The 14,872-nt window shown below is 40.5% G+C and overlaps 2 protein-coding genes across 3 annotated transcripts in view; one reads left to right on the top strand and one right to left on the bottom strand.

Moving 5' to 3' along the window:
• LOC109474987 (striatin-3-like) overlaps window positions 1-12,221 on the bottom strand; it is an 18,849-nt gene extending 6,628 nt beyond the window's left edge. Inside the window, exons 1-13 of the mRNA XM_019775497.1 lie at window positions 11,932-12,221; window positions 6,541-6,644; window positions 5,999-6,072; window positions 5,298-5,376; window positions 4,676-4,846; window positions 3,995-4,205; window positions 3,470-3,620; window positions 2,741-2,842; window positions 2,269-2,408; window positions 1,761-1,883; window positions 1,280-1,338; window positions 910-1,026; window positions 453-500 (exon numbers count right to left, since the gene is read on the bottom strand). Of these exons, the coding sequence (XP_019631056.1) occupies window positions 453-500; window positions 910-1,026; window positions 1,280-1,338; window positions 1,761-1,883; window positions 2,269-2,408; window positions 2,741-2,842; window positions 3,470-3,620; window positions 3,995-4,205; window positions 4,676-4,846; window positions 5,298-5,376; window positions 5,999-6,072; window positions 6,541-6,644; window positions 11,932-12,141 (1,589 nt within the window). The 5' untranslated portion in view covers window positions 12,142-12,221. The remainder of the gene's footprint in view (window positions 1-452; window positions 501-909; window positions 1,027-1,279; window positions 1,339-1,760; window positions 1,884-2,268; window positions 2,409-2,740; window positions 2,843-3,469; window positions 3,621-3,994; window positions 4,206-4,675; window positions 4,847-5,297; window positions 5,377-5,998; window positions 6,073-6,540; window positions 6,645-11,931) is intronic.
• Window positions 12,222-12,840: 619 nt separating this feature from the next.
• LOC109474968 (AP-4 complex subunit sigma-like) lies at window positions 12,841-14,869 on the top strand. Of its 2 annotated transcripts, none has more exons than XM_019775463.1 (3): window positions 12,841-12,985; window positions 13,594-13,730; window positions 14,245-14,869. In XM_019775463.1, exons 2-3 carry the CDS (start codon window positions 13,596-13,598, stop codon window positions 14,536-14,538), a joined length of 429 nt encoding a protein of 142 aa, XP_019631022.1. In that variant the 5' UTR covers window positions 12,841-12,985; window positions 13,594-13,595; the 3' UTR covers window positions 14,539-14,869. The 2 variants fall into 2 exon arrangements, with proteins under 2 accessions (XP_019631022.1, XP_019631021.1); XM_019775462.1 differs by having other exon boundaries at window positions 12,842-13,146.
• Window positions 14,870-14,872: the final 3 nt, after the last annotated feature.

A 14,872-nucleotide genomic window follows, 5' to 3' on the forward strand; every position in this document is an offset into this window, starting at 1 on the left:
GCATCATAAGGGTCGATGTTGGGGCTGGGAATATTCCAACATCTAATGGTGGAGTCTGTGCTGCCACTGTAACACTGGTCACCATTGGAGCTCACACACAGGCAGGTCACTGGGCCCCTGCAACACAACCAATCAGGAACAGCATTAATCAGTACCATTTCCAGGTCAGAATGGTTTCTATGTAAACCACACCGACTGTATTCTATAATGTATGTAACAATGTATGATGACCATGAATTGGCATAACGATAATTATGCCTTTTATTGTTGTCATCGTCTGCAGAAAGGTTGTAAGTAACGCTGCATACCTAAACATAACCTCAGGTACAAGTATAGAAGTTTAGTACCTGAACAATTTGACAAAGTAATCTGTGGTCTTCAACGATGACATAATGATGAAAGGTTATAAGCCTGGTTTATGGGGAACACAATATAAGGAACGCTGTACTCACGAGTGTGCTCTGAATGTGTAGATTGGCTCCACATCTAGTGAGGCACTCCTGTGGAGACATATATTGCATCAACAGGTTTGTCCATCTTTCCAATCAAAACACAGAATGGCTGACCGCGGTAGACACTACAGCTATGTGAAACATTTACCGTCAAAAAGTTACTAGTCAATACCATCCCTGAAATATCTGCTAGTTAATGTACTCTAGTCGATTGGAAATGAGCATAACAGGTTAAAGAAATGATTCCATAATGTTTTTATCACTCAGATGTCAGATTTTAAGGTCCCTTGCTAGCAGTCACCCCCTCCCCCACACACACATAAATGCTAGGGTTGGTCAGAACAGAAACAGAACATTTTTTCTTAGGTCAAATCAGTAACTGTTACAGTAACTGTTTTCTCATTTTTAGCAACAATTAATCACTAAACCTAAACCAGTGCAGGTAGATGGGGCTCACTTTTTGGCTGGAACCGTTTTCTGCAGGTTCCACATCTTCAGGGTGTGGTCTTCTGATGCGGTGATCAGGACAGGCTCGATGGGATGGAATGCCAGCGCACGGACCGCATCAAAGTGACTACAGGAGGAGAAATCATGTCATAAAGAGAACAAGTAAGAACCATAGCATTTGAGGCCATACGGCCGTGGGTTGTTATCCACTGTGTCTAGGGCCCAGTATTGGAAGGTGGAGCCCATCCCTTCCACTACTTCTTAGCTCAACTCAATTTGATTAGCTTGCAACAAGAACATCAATTAAAAATATTTTTAAGGTATAATGCTGACAACAGAAGGGTTCAAATATTAGGTATAAATGAAAAATATTAACTCACCTTCTTAATGTGTACTTTGGATTCCATGTTTTCCTAAATGCTTCTTTTGTTGCTGCTACCTGTTGATGATACCAAACACAGGGATAGTATCAAGTATAGTAGGAACAGTCATATAACAACTGAAAGTCATGAAATGTTTGCATAAATTTTTATGGTAGGTCGGGTAGGAAACAATTCTGTAGACGAGGGGAATGTTTGTGGTAACATGAATTGGCAGTGGACAGGTCACCGCTAAAACCACCATGAAAGTGTTACAATTTACAATATTTGGGTTCCCTATAAATACAATACATCACAAAAATTACTGCATTCTGGTCTCATCCTATAGCATTCTGTACATTTCATCAATTCATTACTTTCTACAGTTAACTGTAGTTAAAAACAAAACAAATTCACAAATATAACAGCATTTGAGTTGTGGGTAGAGGTCTACTCCCAAAATGAAGTAAACAAACATGGTCTCCTGGTGACTGCAACTTACATCGTACTGAAGAGGTTCTGCTTCATTGGTTACGGTAAGTCCTGCCAGGTCACCAAGTCCCAGGGCTGCTTCCAGTGACTCTTCCTCCGGCCCACCTACCCCTAAAACCTGCTCTTCTGGGCCCTGCAGGAGAGATATACAGTTACAATCACTCCAATAGTATATGTATTATAGGCCTCCGTGAAGTATTTTGGGTTTTTGTGACCTTCAAGTTCAACCCATTTTGTGTCAGACCTTTTGACCACCTGTCAATCTGGCTATCAATCTTTCCCCCACCCATGTGCTGTCAACCTACTCTCAGGTTTACCCTATATCCTGGGTCTGGCCTTTTGACCTGTCGTTCTGCTTGTAAATCTTCCCCTCACCCACATGTTGCTAACAGACAGACAAACCCACAGCTCAGCCAGCCAAAACAATGCTTTTGTCAATCTTCCTTCCATCCATGTACTGTCAACCCACGGACAAATAGACACAGAAACCCTCAGCCACCTTAGTGTTTCCCAGACACACCTTCTTTCCTTGGTTCATCCAGAGGCCCCAGGTCGGGGTTGTTGATTGCACTCCGTGGGGGTCCAGAGGCCGGCATCACGATGTCATCATCCCCGCCCAGGTTTGCCAGCATGGCTTGGAGTGTGGAACGATTGGGGCCTGCAAAATACACAGCTTTTATGTCCAGAAACATCTTTTTCAAAGGAAACTGTTCCATGATTGTACATTGCCTGTGGGTTTACCTAATACATACTGCATTTTCTACCGTTCTATTGGTTTGATCTTTGAGTCCATAACTTAAACTTGCATCTAAACCAAAAGTGTAGAATATGAAAGTCTTCATTTGTAGAAATACACGACATGATCTACACCATGCATGCCACAACATCTATTTCAACCACAAAAAACATACAAACATAGTGTTGGAAAGCAGTTGTGAGATAAAATACCAAAAGATTGAACAAAAGTTGACACCTAGACAAAAAACTTACGCTTAGCTCCTTTCTTGCTCTTACGTTCTTTCTTGAATTCCTCCTTGAGTTTGTTCAGTAAGTTCTTGTCCATGGCCCATTCTTCTGTTGTAGGGGACTTGTCTAAAGGGACAACACAACAGTTCAGAATGTATTTTCTATCTCAGGCTCAATATAGCAGCAGTTACAACATAAAAACTATTTGCACTGCCAGGAAATGAAAGCACATTCTACTTTGCTCAGCTCCACAACAAAGCTCTACGCCAAAAATTTCAAAGCAAGAGCATGCATGCACAGAATATACCTAGGTAAGGAATAGTGACCCCCCATCATATTGGACAGGATGTAATCCTAGCACCATCATACAAAGTGATTTTCAAAACTAGTGTTTTCTAATAAATAGTGTTCTTGTCTCTACAGAATGCAATTCTAGCACAGATGTAAGGTAAATAGTCTCCCCCAAAATGGACTTCATTTGTATTTGAAAAATGCAAAATGCTAGATTTTCCACCTAGTCCTTAGGTGGTTTTATCCCTAGCACCATCATAGCCTAAAACTAGATGTCTGGGGTGATCCCTGTATGCACTATATAATAAAGGCACAGCACTGACCACACAACCTTTCTTATGAAAGCAACAAATTGGCAATGCAGCATAAACAAATGTAGAGGACTTGACTGGTTATATCCTGATGATGGTGACGATGGTGGTGATGATGATGAAGATGAGAATAAGAAGGGCAGCACCTTACCTAGCCCCCACTCGGCACCGTCTGTGCTCTTGGCCTCACCTGCACCCTCGCCTGCCTCTGATACCAGGAAGTCAAACTCTGCCAGGGCCTCCTCTGTCTCCGGGTCTGCCAACACATCCTCCATTCCTGCCAGGCTCTCATTCTCCATCATCTGTTACAACAACGTACTCTCAGGGATAGTTCGTAACTAGCAATACAAAAGATTTCATACGTCTGGGAAAATGTTTTTGTGATTTTCTTGTTTCATGTATTATTCTAAATTTCTCTACCTCAAGACCACTATCCCCACCACTGTCTGGACAACAGCCTCCTAGGTTTATGTCTGATGTTTTGTAGTCTGTGGTTAGGGAATTCCCTCTGCCCACACATATACAAAAACACCCAAAACAGTACTCCCCTTTTCAATCAAATTTCCATAACATATTCCAATCTGTTTTCAAGAGGTAAAAGAAAAACTTAATAGCTACATCAATAGTAAATGGTGAGAAGAGTGTGACACGTGTAACTGTCTCCCAGCCAGCTGACCTGAACTAGCGCCTTCTTCCCCTTCTCCCTCCTCCTCCTCTGCTCGCGCTCTTCCGACTCGTCGTCCGCGGCGCCGCCATCTTCCTCCCCGTCGCTCAGGTTCTCCTCGTCTTCATCGTCCACGGCCTCTGACGACAGGAAGTCAAACGTGGCCAACACCGACGCCTCGCTGTCAATCTCTGGTATCCCCGCTCGCTTCTTCTCTACTGGCCTGGGGTAAACAGACACACGGTTCACCAAGGGTGGAAACTTATTTCATTTCCAAAGTGAATGTGTAAGATACTATATCTTGGAAGGTATGGAACAAGTACATGGACATCAAAATTCCCTCACATGACTCCTGTCCACTAGTTCAATACTTGAGCTACAACTCTGTGTCTGTTCTGTCAGGAAGTATTTTGGATAACTTGCAAGTTTATCCCATTTCCTGTGTCTATCCTTTTGACCTGTTATTCTGTCAATCTTCTCTCCACCCCAAGTGCTGTCAACCTACTGTCAGGACAGACACACAAACTCATATCCACTCAAACAATACTTCTAACCCCTGAAGAAAAAATCTTGAGAACAGCCCATTTGTCCTTACAAGGGAGGATCAATCAACCACTCAATCAATTAATCGATCAACCAATCAATCAATCAATCAATTAACCAACCAACCAACCAACCAATCAATTTTCCTACCTCCTGTCGGCATCTCTGCGGGCTTCCCTCTCCTGTTCTCCGTTCACGAGGACCTCCCCAGCCTCACCGTCCTGTTTGGTGGATTCGTTTGGTGTAAGGCCCAGCAACGTCCGCACGCGATTCGATCTCACGTCTAATATGGTGTCTGAATAGCCTATTTCTTGTAAATACCTGAAGAACAATGACATCAGGTAGACAATGATGAGCGAATCATTTAATGTACATGTATTTTAGTTTTTTTTGTGTGTTAGCTCCATTTCCTGTGTTTGACCTTATGTCATTCTGTCAATCTTCCCCTACCCATGTGTCATCTACCTACTTGTCCGGGCAAACAGACACACAAACCCACAACTCAACAATACTTTTGTACTTAGACATAACTATGGAAACTTCTTAAAAAACTGTCATGTTTTCATCTATCATGACTTTGACATAATGACACAAAATGACATACTTGGTCATAGTTAGAACTTATATAGAAGTATAGAAATATCTAATATCAAACTTAAAAAGTATGGTAGGTATATACATGTACAGATAAAAGTCCCCCCAGCAGCATTGAAAGCTTGTCAGCATGTAAAATGTAAGTAGGACAACAGTAGATAAATGTGAATGGACTCACTGTCTGAGTAGCTGTCTGCCTTGTCTCCATGTCACCTGACTGTTCTGGGATAAGGGTGAGTCTGTTTCTCTCTCTTCATCTGATGCAGGGGAAAAACATGATCTTTGTCAAGCCAATGTTTCAACCAATACATCACATAGTTACTTCTAGTTACTGACCACTGCACATATACGATATAGACTGTAAACAACTGACTCAGATTCTTGGAGTTGTCGGTAGATTTGGTACACCTCATGGGAGATGTCTTAGATTAAATCATTGGGACGAATTAACGTGTGTGGTCACATTCGCCACACAGTTCATTTTTGATATATATGTTGGATTTTGAGCAAGGCTAAGAGAAATATGCATCTACAAGGGTATACTGCATATTTTCCAGCATGTAACAGCTGAATTTTGTTTGAGAAACCTACAACTGGCCCTCCATTTCATGGGAATTACATAGATAAAGAATGAATCTCTTTAGGTTTTGTATGTCTTGTTGTCTTTTTATAGGTAGTTTTAAATCAAACTTTCATGCATCATATTCCAAATATAAAACCATGGATCATCACACAAATCTAATTTCAGTCAACATCAAGTGGAAAGGCGGCCTTTCTAGTCAAACTGCTAAAGTTGATAGATTGATCTATGATAAATCAGGACCTTATTACTAAATATTACTCTGTTCTACAATACTGCAGTACAAAAGGTGGTCCTACCTGAAGGTGGAGTCGGTGGTCTCATTTCTCCCTGGTTCAGTTCTGTTCCGTATTTCAACTTATGGTATTTTGCTCTGTGAAAGAATGCAGCACAGTTGAAGCTCGTTTCTTCCGGAGGAACCTGTTCTAATCTAGTCACAGTCCCCAAGAGGCTGAGAGGAGGTCTTTATTATCATCTGCCCGGCTAACATTAGCACTTGCAGAAATAGACCCTGTTGAGCAAGACTCATCATTTTGGGCCTCCTGGCAGCTTTCCATGGTACTGCTCATCACAACCACTTTCTGCCTCATAAAATTTCACACTGGGGACAATTGTAACTTGGGTAGAAGATGAGACCATCAATGGATATTGATTATGCTAATTAGGGCATTACTTGCATAATCAATAAAAAACTAAATACCCTAATGGTAAATAATTCAATATCATATTTGTGTACATTTGAATATCATAAGACATTGGTTAATGGAAATTTTCACAGACGCATAAGACAATCTATAATCAGGAAGTTGTTAACATTCTTAAGGTACTGACATGGACTTACCTCTCTTGTTTGAGGGCATATTCTAACATTTTTATCCTTCGGACCAAGTCTCTCTTCAAATTCTCTTGACCTTTCCTTTCTCCTTGTAAAAATGCTATCCGGGCCTGCAAGGGAAAAAAACAACAACATTGAATTAGGATGATGTTTTATGATATGTGTAAGAGACCATTCATTCTTTCATGGAAGTTCAAAATCAGAAAATCTAATTCAGGAGTCGGATGATGTTGGGTAAAAGTAGCTTTGGGGTGGTCTGTTTCTTCAAATGATGACAGAGACGGGGAGTGAAAAATGTTCTTTTGCTGGCAAATATGGCTTCTAGTCATAACTACCTTATCTACTTGCTTGCACACTGTGACTAAGTAAGTAAAGCCCCTGTCACACATAGCTGACCATGGCCTCTCGACCTTCTCCAGACCATGGTTGGGAGTTAGTAATGTTGGTTAGGAGTTGTCCTAGTACTAATACACTAGTTTACACTGAGATAAGCAACAGTAACTGGTTGAACACTACAACAATCTTCTGAAATTCCTGGCTATGCCAGGCTAACGTTCACATTACAAATGTTGGCATCCTCTGTCAGCAAGTTTGGGTTGTACAACTATCACACTACTTCCGAGTTTGGAATATGTATATCTTAATTCACACATGTACACAACCGTCACAAATTCATGCAGCTTTCAACAAACTAAGGATACCCAGTACTGAAAATGCAGCTTCACAATCACAAACACCTACCTCTACAAATATTCAGACAGTAACCTGCATCTCAATTAATTTAGCTACTAAACAGAAGAGATGTAGTTTACAATTCCTGTTACTGTCCCATGGTTTCACAAGATGATTCTTTTGAACATTAATAAATCATAGCCCACTATCTAAGCAATTGAAATTCATTTTTCTAGTCACATCACTACTAGTATATGCTATTGCATGAAGGCATGTAACAGAAAAAAGGATTTTGAGCCTTAAAATTCCTCCAAAAGATCAATATGTATTTACTACTCTGCTGTTATCATACTACATATGCATTCATCAAAACGAATTTTGCACCATGGGGCTACCGGTTTATTTGTGGGTAATATCATCTGTTATATCCAGTTGGCCTGAAACAGGTGTTCCTGTTTGACAACACTAATAGATTATCACCCTAAGTCACTCAGTACTACAGGAGGGAGATAGATGCCAGTTTCATGTCAGCTAAGTGGAAATGAAATCAAAGGGCCATCAAATCATTTCCTGACATTTTCCCCACACTGACAATCAAATTCTCGAGAAAGACTATGTCAAACACCTGACGAATCCCAATTAGGAAGACGGAACATTTGGTTTCCGTTTTTAACTCTATGAAATGCGGGATATTGTATCTGTTTGTTTGTTTCTGTGTTTTCCGCTTGCATGAAAAGTAATAAATAAATTTACCAGTTCCTGTCTCAGTACTATAATACCTCTGTATGGTAATCATAGGAACTGACAATGTCATTAAATGTCAACAGACACAAGGTTTTTCGACCGTTCATTAAATATTGACTTGTAGGTTGTAGCTATAAATGTGAGTAGTATTTCTATATGTATAGCCATTGTCTGCCTTGTATATATATTATATCTGTCCGCTACAATTTGAGTACTACAGATAATCAAGTGCAGGGCTTGACATACTCCTGGTGCAAGTTCATCCAAAATTAGAACTGTGCACCTAATTTTTGACTGTGGGTGCACTGGTGCACCTGAATATAGCCTATAATATAGGGTTATGTTTGTAAAGGTACTCACAAGTGCACCAAGCATACAGCATATTCTTTGTGTCAAAAAAATTTTTTTGTATTATTTGTTTACAATGGTCACATTTTCAAGCTCTACTTTATTTCATGTTGTATACCCTAAATTTCTTCTGTGCACCTAATTTTTTAGGTCCAGTGCACCAGGGCACCTATTAATAAGAATGTATTTAATGCCCTAAGGCCACACCAATTTAATTTCTTGGTTAACGGATTTTTCTAGAAAAATAATGGAGCGGGCGGGCGAAAAAAAAGTAAAATAAAAACAGGCCTAGGCATCCTATTATGCCCCAAAATGGTACGATAGGAGCCATGAACTCAACACACCAGGCTGGTTCAAAATTTAAACAATGAATTTTGAACTTTTAATGATACCATTGCATTGAAAGATGGAATAACTGTAACAACTAGGATGAAAAGGTCTGTTTTCAACTGTTCAGGGCAAAATATGAGCATTTTGCAGTTGATTTTGGATTTTTATTTTTATTTGCAAATCAGAAAAAAATGAAGCGGCGAATCCGTTAACCAAGAAATTAAATTGGTGTGGCCTAAAGTCAAAGTGTATGATGTCTGTGATGACTGGATACACCGGATGTCATCACATGTATTATTCATACCCGCATGTCCATTCAGTAGTGTGAAAATTGGCAGATTTGAATGAAATATACTGATATGATAGTGCGGGCACTATCTTTTACATGTACACAGTTGACTGACATCTCTAGTAGGTCCATGTATGACATGGTAAAATTGCAGTTGGCTGAAAAATTTCCTGCATCCATTTTCTAATGAAAAGAAAGAATACCGTGGAACAGAAAGATGCTCACCAACATGTGCCATCTTCTCTTTTAACATTCCCTTGAAGACACCTTGAAACTTTTGTGGCAGGTTATTTTCACAGCTTTCATGGTCACCTCTCCAGTCAGAGCAAATTCCATAACACCACAAATATGCGTTTCCAATTACAACTCAGTGGTAGTACTAATACACAATTGTTTCAACTCAGATTCAAAATGCTGCAAAAACCCCATGCGAAATAAACCCACCACAAAAGTTAACACATTTACAGCATGAAGTTTCTTGTCAGGTTCTGTTTAAATTTGTAGTCTGTGCTTAGAAATGAGTGGGTGAGTACCCCACAATCATCATTGAAATACCACCTACATATGCAGGTTAGTGGAAGTAAAATTAGAGCTGTTGTCTACCTGTACCTAACCTGCACCAGTCCTTCGCTCACACTTACATGTACATTTAATGATTTATACAACAGATATAAAATGAACAAGTAAAATCTGAGATTTTATACCTCCGGGCTTTTTATTGTATATTTTTTATATAGGATTTTAAACAAAAAATTATCGAGACCGGACACCCCTCTGTGTGAGGGGTCATATACGTGGACCAGACCGAGAATAGCTTAAACACGCCAAAGGTCAACGGTCGCGACCACTTTCACGTTAAAAGGGGTGTTTTGGGGCCACCAAAAGGTACCATTTTCACGCCCTAAAACACATATACAATAAAAACAAAAGAACGTGCATCATCTGCAGCCCAATAGCAAAACATGTACCGAGTCTCAAAAGAATCCGTCGACCCAAACGCGAGAAACAGCTGCGAACATGAAAATCTAAATCTCTCACAAAACCCTTCCGCGGAAGGATGTCTCCTCCCCCGGAGGTAATAACAATATATGAATATCTAATTGTATTGGTGCACCCACAGTGAAAATTACTAGGTGCAAAGCTCCAAGTTTGCACAAAAGTGCATTATGGCTTTATGCACCCAACATTTTGAGCCCTGAACGACTGTATGTAAGTTTTGGACCCTGTAAGTTGCCACCTGAAAAGGTAACATACTAAAACAGTCAAGGCCACTACTCAACTGTCATCTAGTTTGGTGATGATGCAATACCTACCTCAAGACATGTTGTTACAGTGTACTTGATATTAGTACTTTACCTCCTGTAGGTACATGCATTGCCTTCAAGTTTAACATCTGATCATGAAAAGCACATAAAAGTCTAACTACTCGGAGGTTGAGGTCCAACATAAAATGAATTTCACATGCATAACATAAGCATGATGTCAGCTTTTATAATGGTGATGAACACTAACTCTATAACTGACTTTTAATTGTTAACAACAAATGTTTTATTATTTTTCTGACATTTACATGTAAAGTATATGATGTAAAACAGTGTATGTAAAATTAAGTTAAGTGTACAAATTACTACAATTGCACTTTTTCTGTGCTGTAACCCCCAGTTATCTTGGTATATTGGTGCACCCAGAGTAAAAAAAAACAAACATTTGTTTACTAAAATTCAGCATCAATGTGGAAGGATTCAAAGTTGAGAGAACAGGTGTGATCACCTTTACTGGCTCTCACCCTGGCATGACAATGAAATATTATAAATTGTACTGTACAAGTTTAAGATATATAATATAATACCGTATATTACGTACAAACAATTGACATGCTAACATAACCACAGCTCCAATATTGGCTGCTCAAAAGTGCACATGTACACAACAGTATTCTGAGCTGTTCCTTTGGATAATGAATAATGACAAGTGTCCATAAGTAAATAAAGTCCATGTAATGTAAGGCAAAACTAACTACTAGTATATAGTATAAATGCTTGCCGTGGCAACAGCATTGATTTGCACATTCATATTGTCTGCCTCTGAGAATATTAAAAACTCACAACTCTTTGCATCTTGTGCCACTATTACTCTATATTAACTACCAACAGATATTGTGATATGCCACAGATCCAAGCCTGGACAAACTGAGCTTTGGACTCTGTATTTGTTATAAATTATGTCCAGGTGATCACAATTTTCCAGAATTCCTACTTACAAAATGGGACCCCATTTCGTATTATTTTCAAACTCAAGATTTTTTTATATTTAATAAAGTCCCAAAACGGTGAAATATTAATTTGGGTGAGTAACCTCACAGTCATACCCATGTGGGCACTGTTGGAAGTTCTTCAGAAAGGAAAAGTAAAGAATGCCCATATTTGGTGCGTAAGGCTTTGGCAGCTAGGCGTCTGATGTGATTTCAATCGTCCAACCTCGCACCAATTTCCCTTCCTCCTCGCCCCGCGATTATGAGATCTTGTAGTTGGTGAATAAATAATTCATCGCGGAGAGTGTAAGCAGGCGAGGACGGTACGAGAAGCCCGGCTGCCCCAAACAGTTTTGTGATAAAGAGGGATAATATGGGCGGAGTATGTTAATTAGCTTGGTACACATTCGCATCACAACACGGCCTCGCCGACAACTATAGCTGGGAAATTTGCTGACTTAGACACGTTCAAACGGCACATATTGCGTGCCCAAAGAAATTGTACCAGCTCTGGTGTGCGCATGTTGGAAAGATTAGCGAAAAGCTGGCTGTGAAATGGCAGAAATTTGCGTGGTGTCACACTGACAGGAAGCCATGTTCCATCCAACATGGCGGCGTCGTTACGTACTGGACTTACTGCAACTGTGAGAGGAACTAAGCTTGTAGTGTGAATACTAGCCGGCGGTCAATGATTGTATACCATAGCTAAGCCTCTGAAGATCATAAACAAGCTGATGGGAACAAAATTAGCGTGGTTTCTTACTTGTAATTCTGCACGCTCAACTTCCCAGTGCGCCCTCTCCATCTCAAAGCGGGCCCACTCATGTTGGATGAAGTGAAGAATACCCGGTATGGAGTACTTGGTCTGCTGCGATTGCTCATCTTGGAGAGTCTGTGGTTTGTTGGGAATCATCCCGGGTTGGTTAGAGCCCGGTGGCACTGCGTGCGGGTTGCCAGTCGAGCCGTCGTCCATCTGTGTTCCAGAGAAGATTTTTACTCGATGGCCGCCATTACAGGGTGCGAGGATTCCTCTCGCGGTGCATGCCGGGACGGTTAAGTAGTATAGGGAGACTGTGTAAGTTTTATGAGGAGGCGATACACGGGCTGAAGCACGTCCAAAGGAATCGCAGTTCAAAAAATTTAATGATTATGTGATTATGAAATTTAAAAAATCACAGTATCTTTCTTGGCATATTGCACATATTACACATTGAAATGGGAAATAAGGAGTTTGACTCAGGGTCTCCTATAGCCTAGCCCCTTTTAATGGTACTGTGCAGTGCAGCTTGTACATGTAGTTCTGGTATCCCCTGTTGTCACATGCTAGCTAGCTACGGTCATGATTTTAGTGGATTTTAGGCTCGAGGAGAAGCAGTGTTTGTTTGGCCCTCCAACAGGATTTTCTTGGACCTACGGGCTTATCTTTTGGAAACCTCATTGCATCAATGTAACGTTAACTAGATGTAGAGATTCTCGTGAAGGTTGTGGAAAGGGGAAAACAGTTTCCGATGATGAGAAGTAATTCCTGTGTTTTACAAAGGTGTTTGGAGCAGACAATACCGACGAGGGTTGTATTAGGGGCCAGACGCTTTTCCCAAGGGGGTTGTTTCTTTCCCAAGTCTGTGACGTTTATGCATGTATCAGCTGTATGACGTCGCCAAATCAAATGGCAGTGCGTCATGAGGTCAAAGGTAACGGGGTCTGCTGATAAAAGATGGCCTGCTGTGTGTGAGTGTGCAGCCGGTGTGCAGCTCGGGCGTTTCATCAGAACATTAGACCTGACTAACCATGTATATCTGATACCATATCCCGTCCAGGTCAGTTCACTTGTCCCGGTTTCACGAGGCTTGCGTAGCCCGGTAACGTTTGTACATCGATCTCGATCTCTGCTTCGAGTAAACGTTCCCTCCGGACCTCTCTAAGGCGTCTTGCCAACACTGCGATAAATTTCTGGTGTATCAGACAGAGGTAAACCAAGGTAAACATATAAATACTGCTGCAATTGTTTCATAAATTATAGAGTATCAAGGCAGTCGCCTTGTTTGCCGTCGTTTACTCGTATCAAAGGTACTGCACTGATTGGAAACTGCTGTACACTACGTAACGGCGTAAGAAGAAAGCTCCTTGGTAACGGTATGCGCAGCGACTTCTGGCGTTGGGGTTGGCGGAAAATGAGGTCCCGTCCGCTGACGAAAAACATGTTATGTGTGCTCAACATCATCTAACGTTTTACCAGTTATCAGGACAAACCCCTCTCCAGGTTGGTTTTCCCACACAATGTTTGACCCCCCCCTCCCCGAATGGAAAATATAGTAAAAAGAGAGAGGAACAAGTACTGCATTACTACTACTACTAGTTCAACCAAGGAGGTTATTTAACCCCCTTGGTATAACATATAACGTTAACCCACTTTCCTCTGTTTCAGTCATGTTGAAATTCATCCTGCTGGTAAACAAGCAGGGCCAGACGCGCCTGGCACAGTACTATGAACACCCGGAGCAGGACCGTGTCTCCATCGAGAGAGACATCATCAGGAAATGTCTGGCCAGAGAAGACAGTCAGGTGGGACAGACACTCCATCTACCTCTGTCCCGAGCCTATTTACTTACAATGTATATCTAGGTCAATATATACTCTATGCAAAAGTGACAGTATTATCTCAAACACAAACTTGTAACATACACAATGTCTCCTGTGCATTCTGATACATGTTTTAGTATCATAGTCATCTCTGTTCACAACTTTAAATAGTATACATACATTGTTACATACATTGTATGTATCTAATATCTACAGTACCCCATTGTAGCAGTCACAAATGTTGTGCAATAAAATTGATGTTTATTAATGCATGTACCTGGAATTATCATTTGCTTAAGATGTTCAATTTGCATCCTCCCTCATCCCGGTTCATTACTGGTGTAAATTTGCTGATTTAGGCCATGTCCTTGGATCATTGGATGGATTAGTTGTTCTACATTTAATTTGGCTTAATATAGTATATTATTTTCTCCAGTCATTATATCCCATACATGTGAGTAGTTCATTTGTTTTTATCATCACCTGTTCATTACAGTGCTCCTTCTTGGAATACAAGAACTTCAAGTTGGTGTACAGGAGATACGCTTCTCTCTACTTCATAGTTGGAGTTGACCACATGGAAAACGAACTTGCCATCCTGGAACTTATTCACAACATTGTGGAAACATACGACAAGTATTTTGACAAAGTGTGTGAACTGGACATCATGTTCAATCTGGACAAGGCATACATGATTCTGGAGGAAATGGTCATGAATGGAAGGATAGTTGAGATGAATCAAAACCGTATCCTGTTACCTATCAGAGTCATGGACCAGGCAGCACAATAATGTACCAGCCCAATTTCCTGGGCATGAGCAGTTGGCATCTCTTACAGTTACACCCAACATGATGAACAAATTTCCATCTGAATGCAGCATAAAACAATGCTGCAAATATTTGGCCTTGAACAATATCTCCAACATCACTTTATAGGAAGTATTACATGTCTCATGAAGTATTATCATGAAGACCATAGATACTGCTGTTGTTATGCCTGAGAAATAACTTCAATGTAAATATAAATTCCTTAAGAACGTAAGAAAGAACTAGACTGAATTAAGCACTGAATTAAGTACATAAAACCCATGTTCATAAAAAATGTGTTCCAAACAATGTAATAAA

The sequence above is a fragment of the Branchiostoma belcheri genome, unplaced genomic scaffold (genome assembly GCF_001625305.1).
Source record: "Branchiostoma belcheri isolate BF01 breed outbred unplaced genomic scaffold, Haploidv18h27 scaffold32, whole genome shotgun sequence".
Lineage (NCBI taxonomy): Eukaryota > Metazoa > Chordata > Leptocardii > Amphioxiformes > Branchiostomatidae > Branchiostoma > Branchiostoma belcheri.

Excerpts from the sequence above, each read along its gene's own strand:
- LOC109474968 (XM_019775463.1), top strand. The coding sequence starts at position 13,596 with ATGTTGAAATTCATCCTGCTGGTAAACAAGCAGGGCCAGACGCGCCTG. Across the intron at positions 13,731-14,244 it reads TGGCCAGAGAAGACAGTCAG|TGCTCCTTCTTGGAATACAA; the intron begins GTGGGACAGACA and ends TGTTCATTACAG.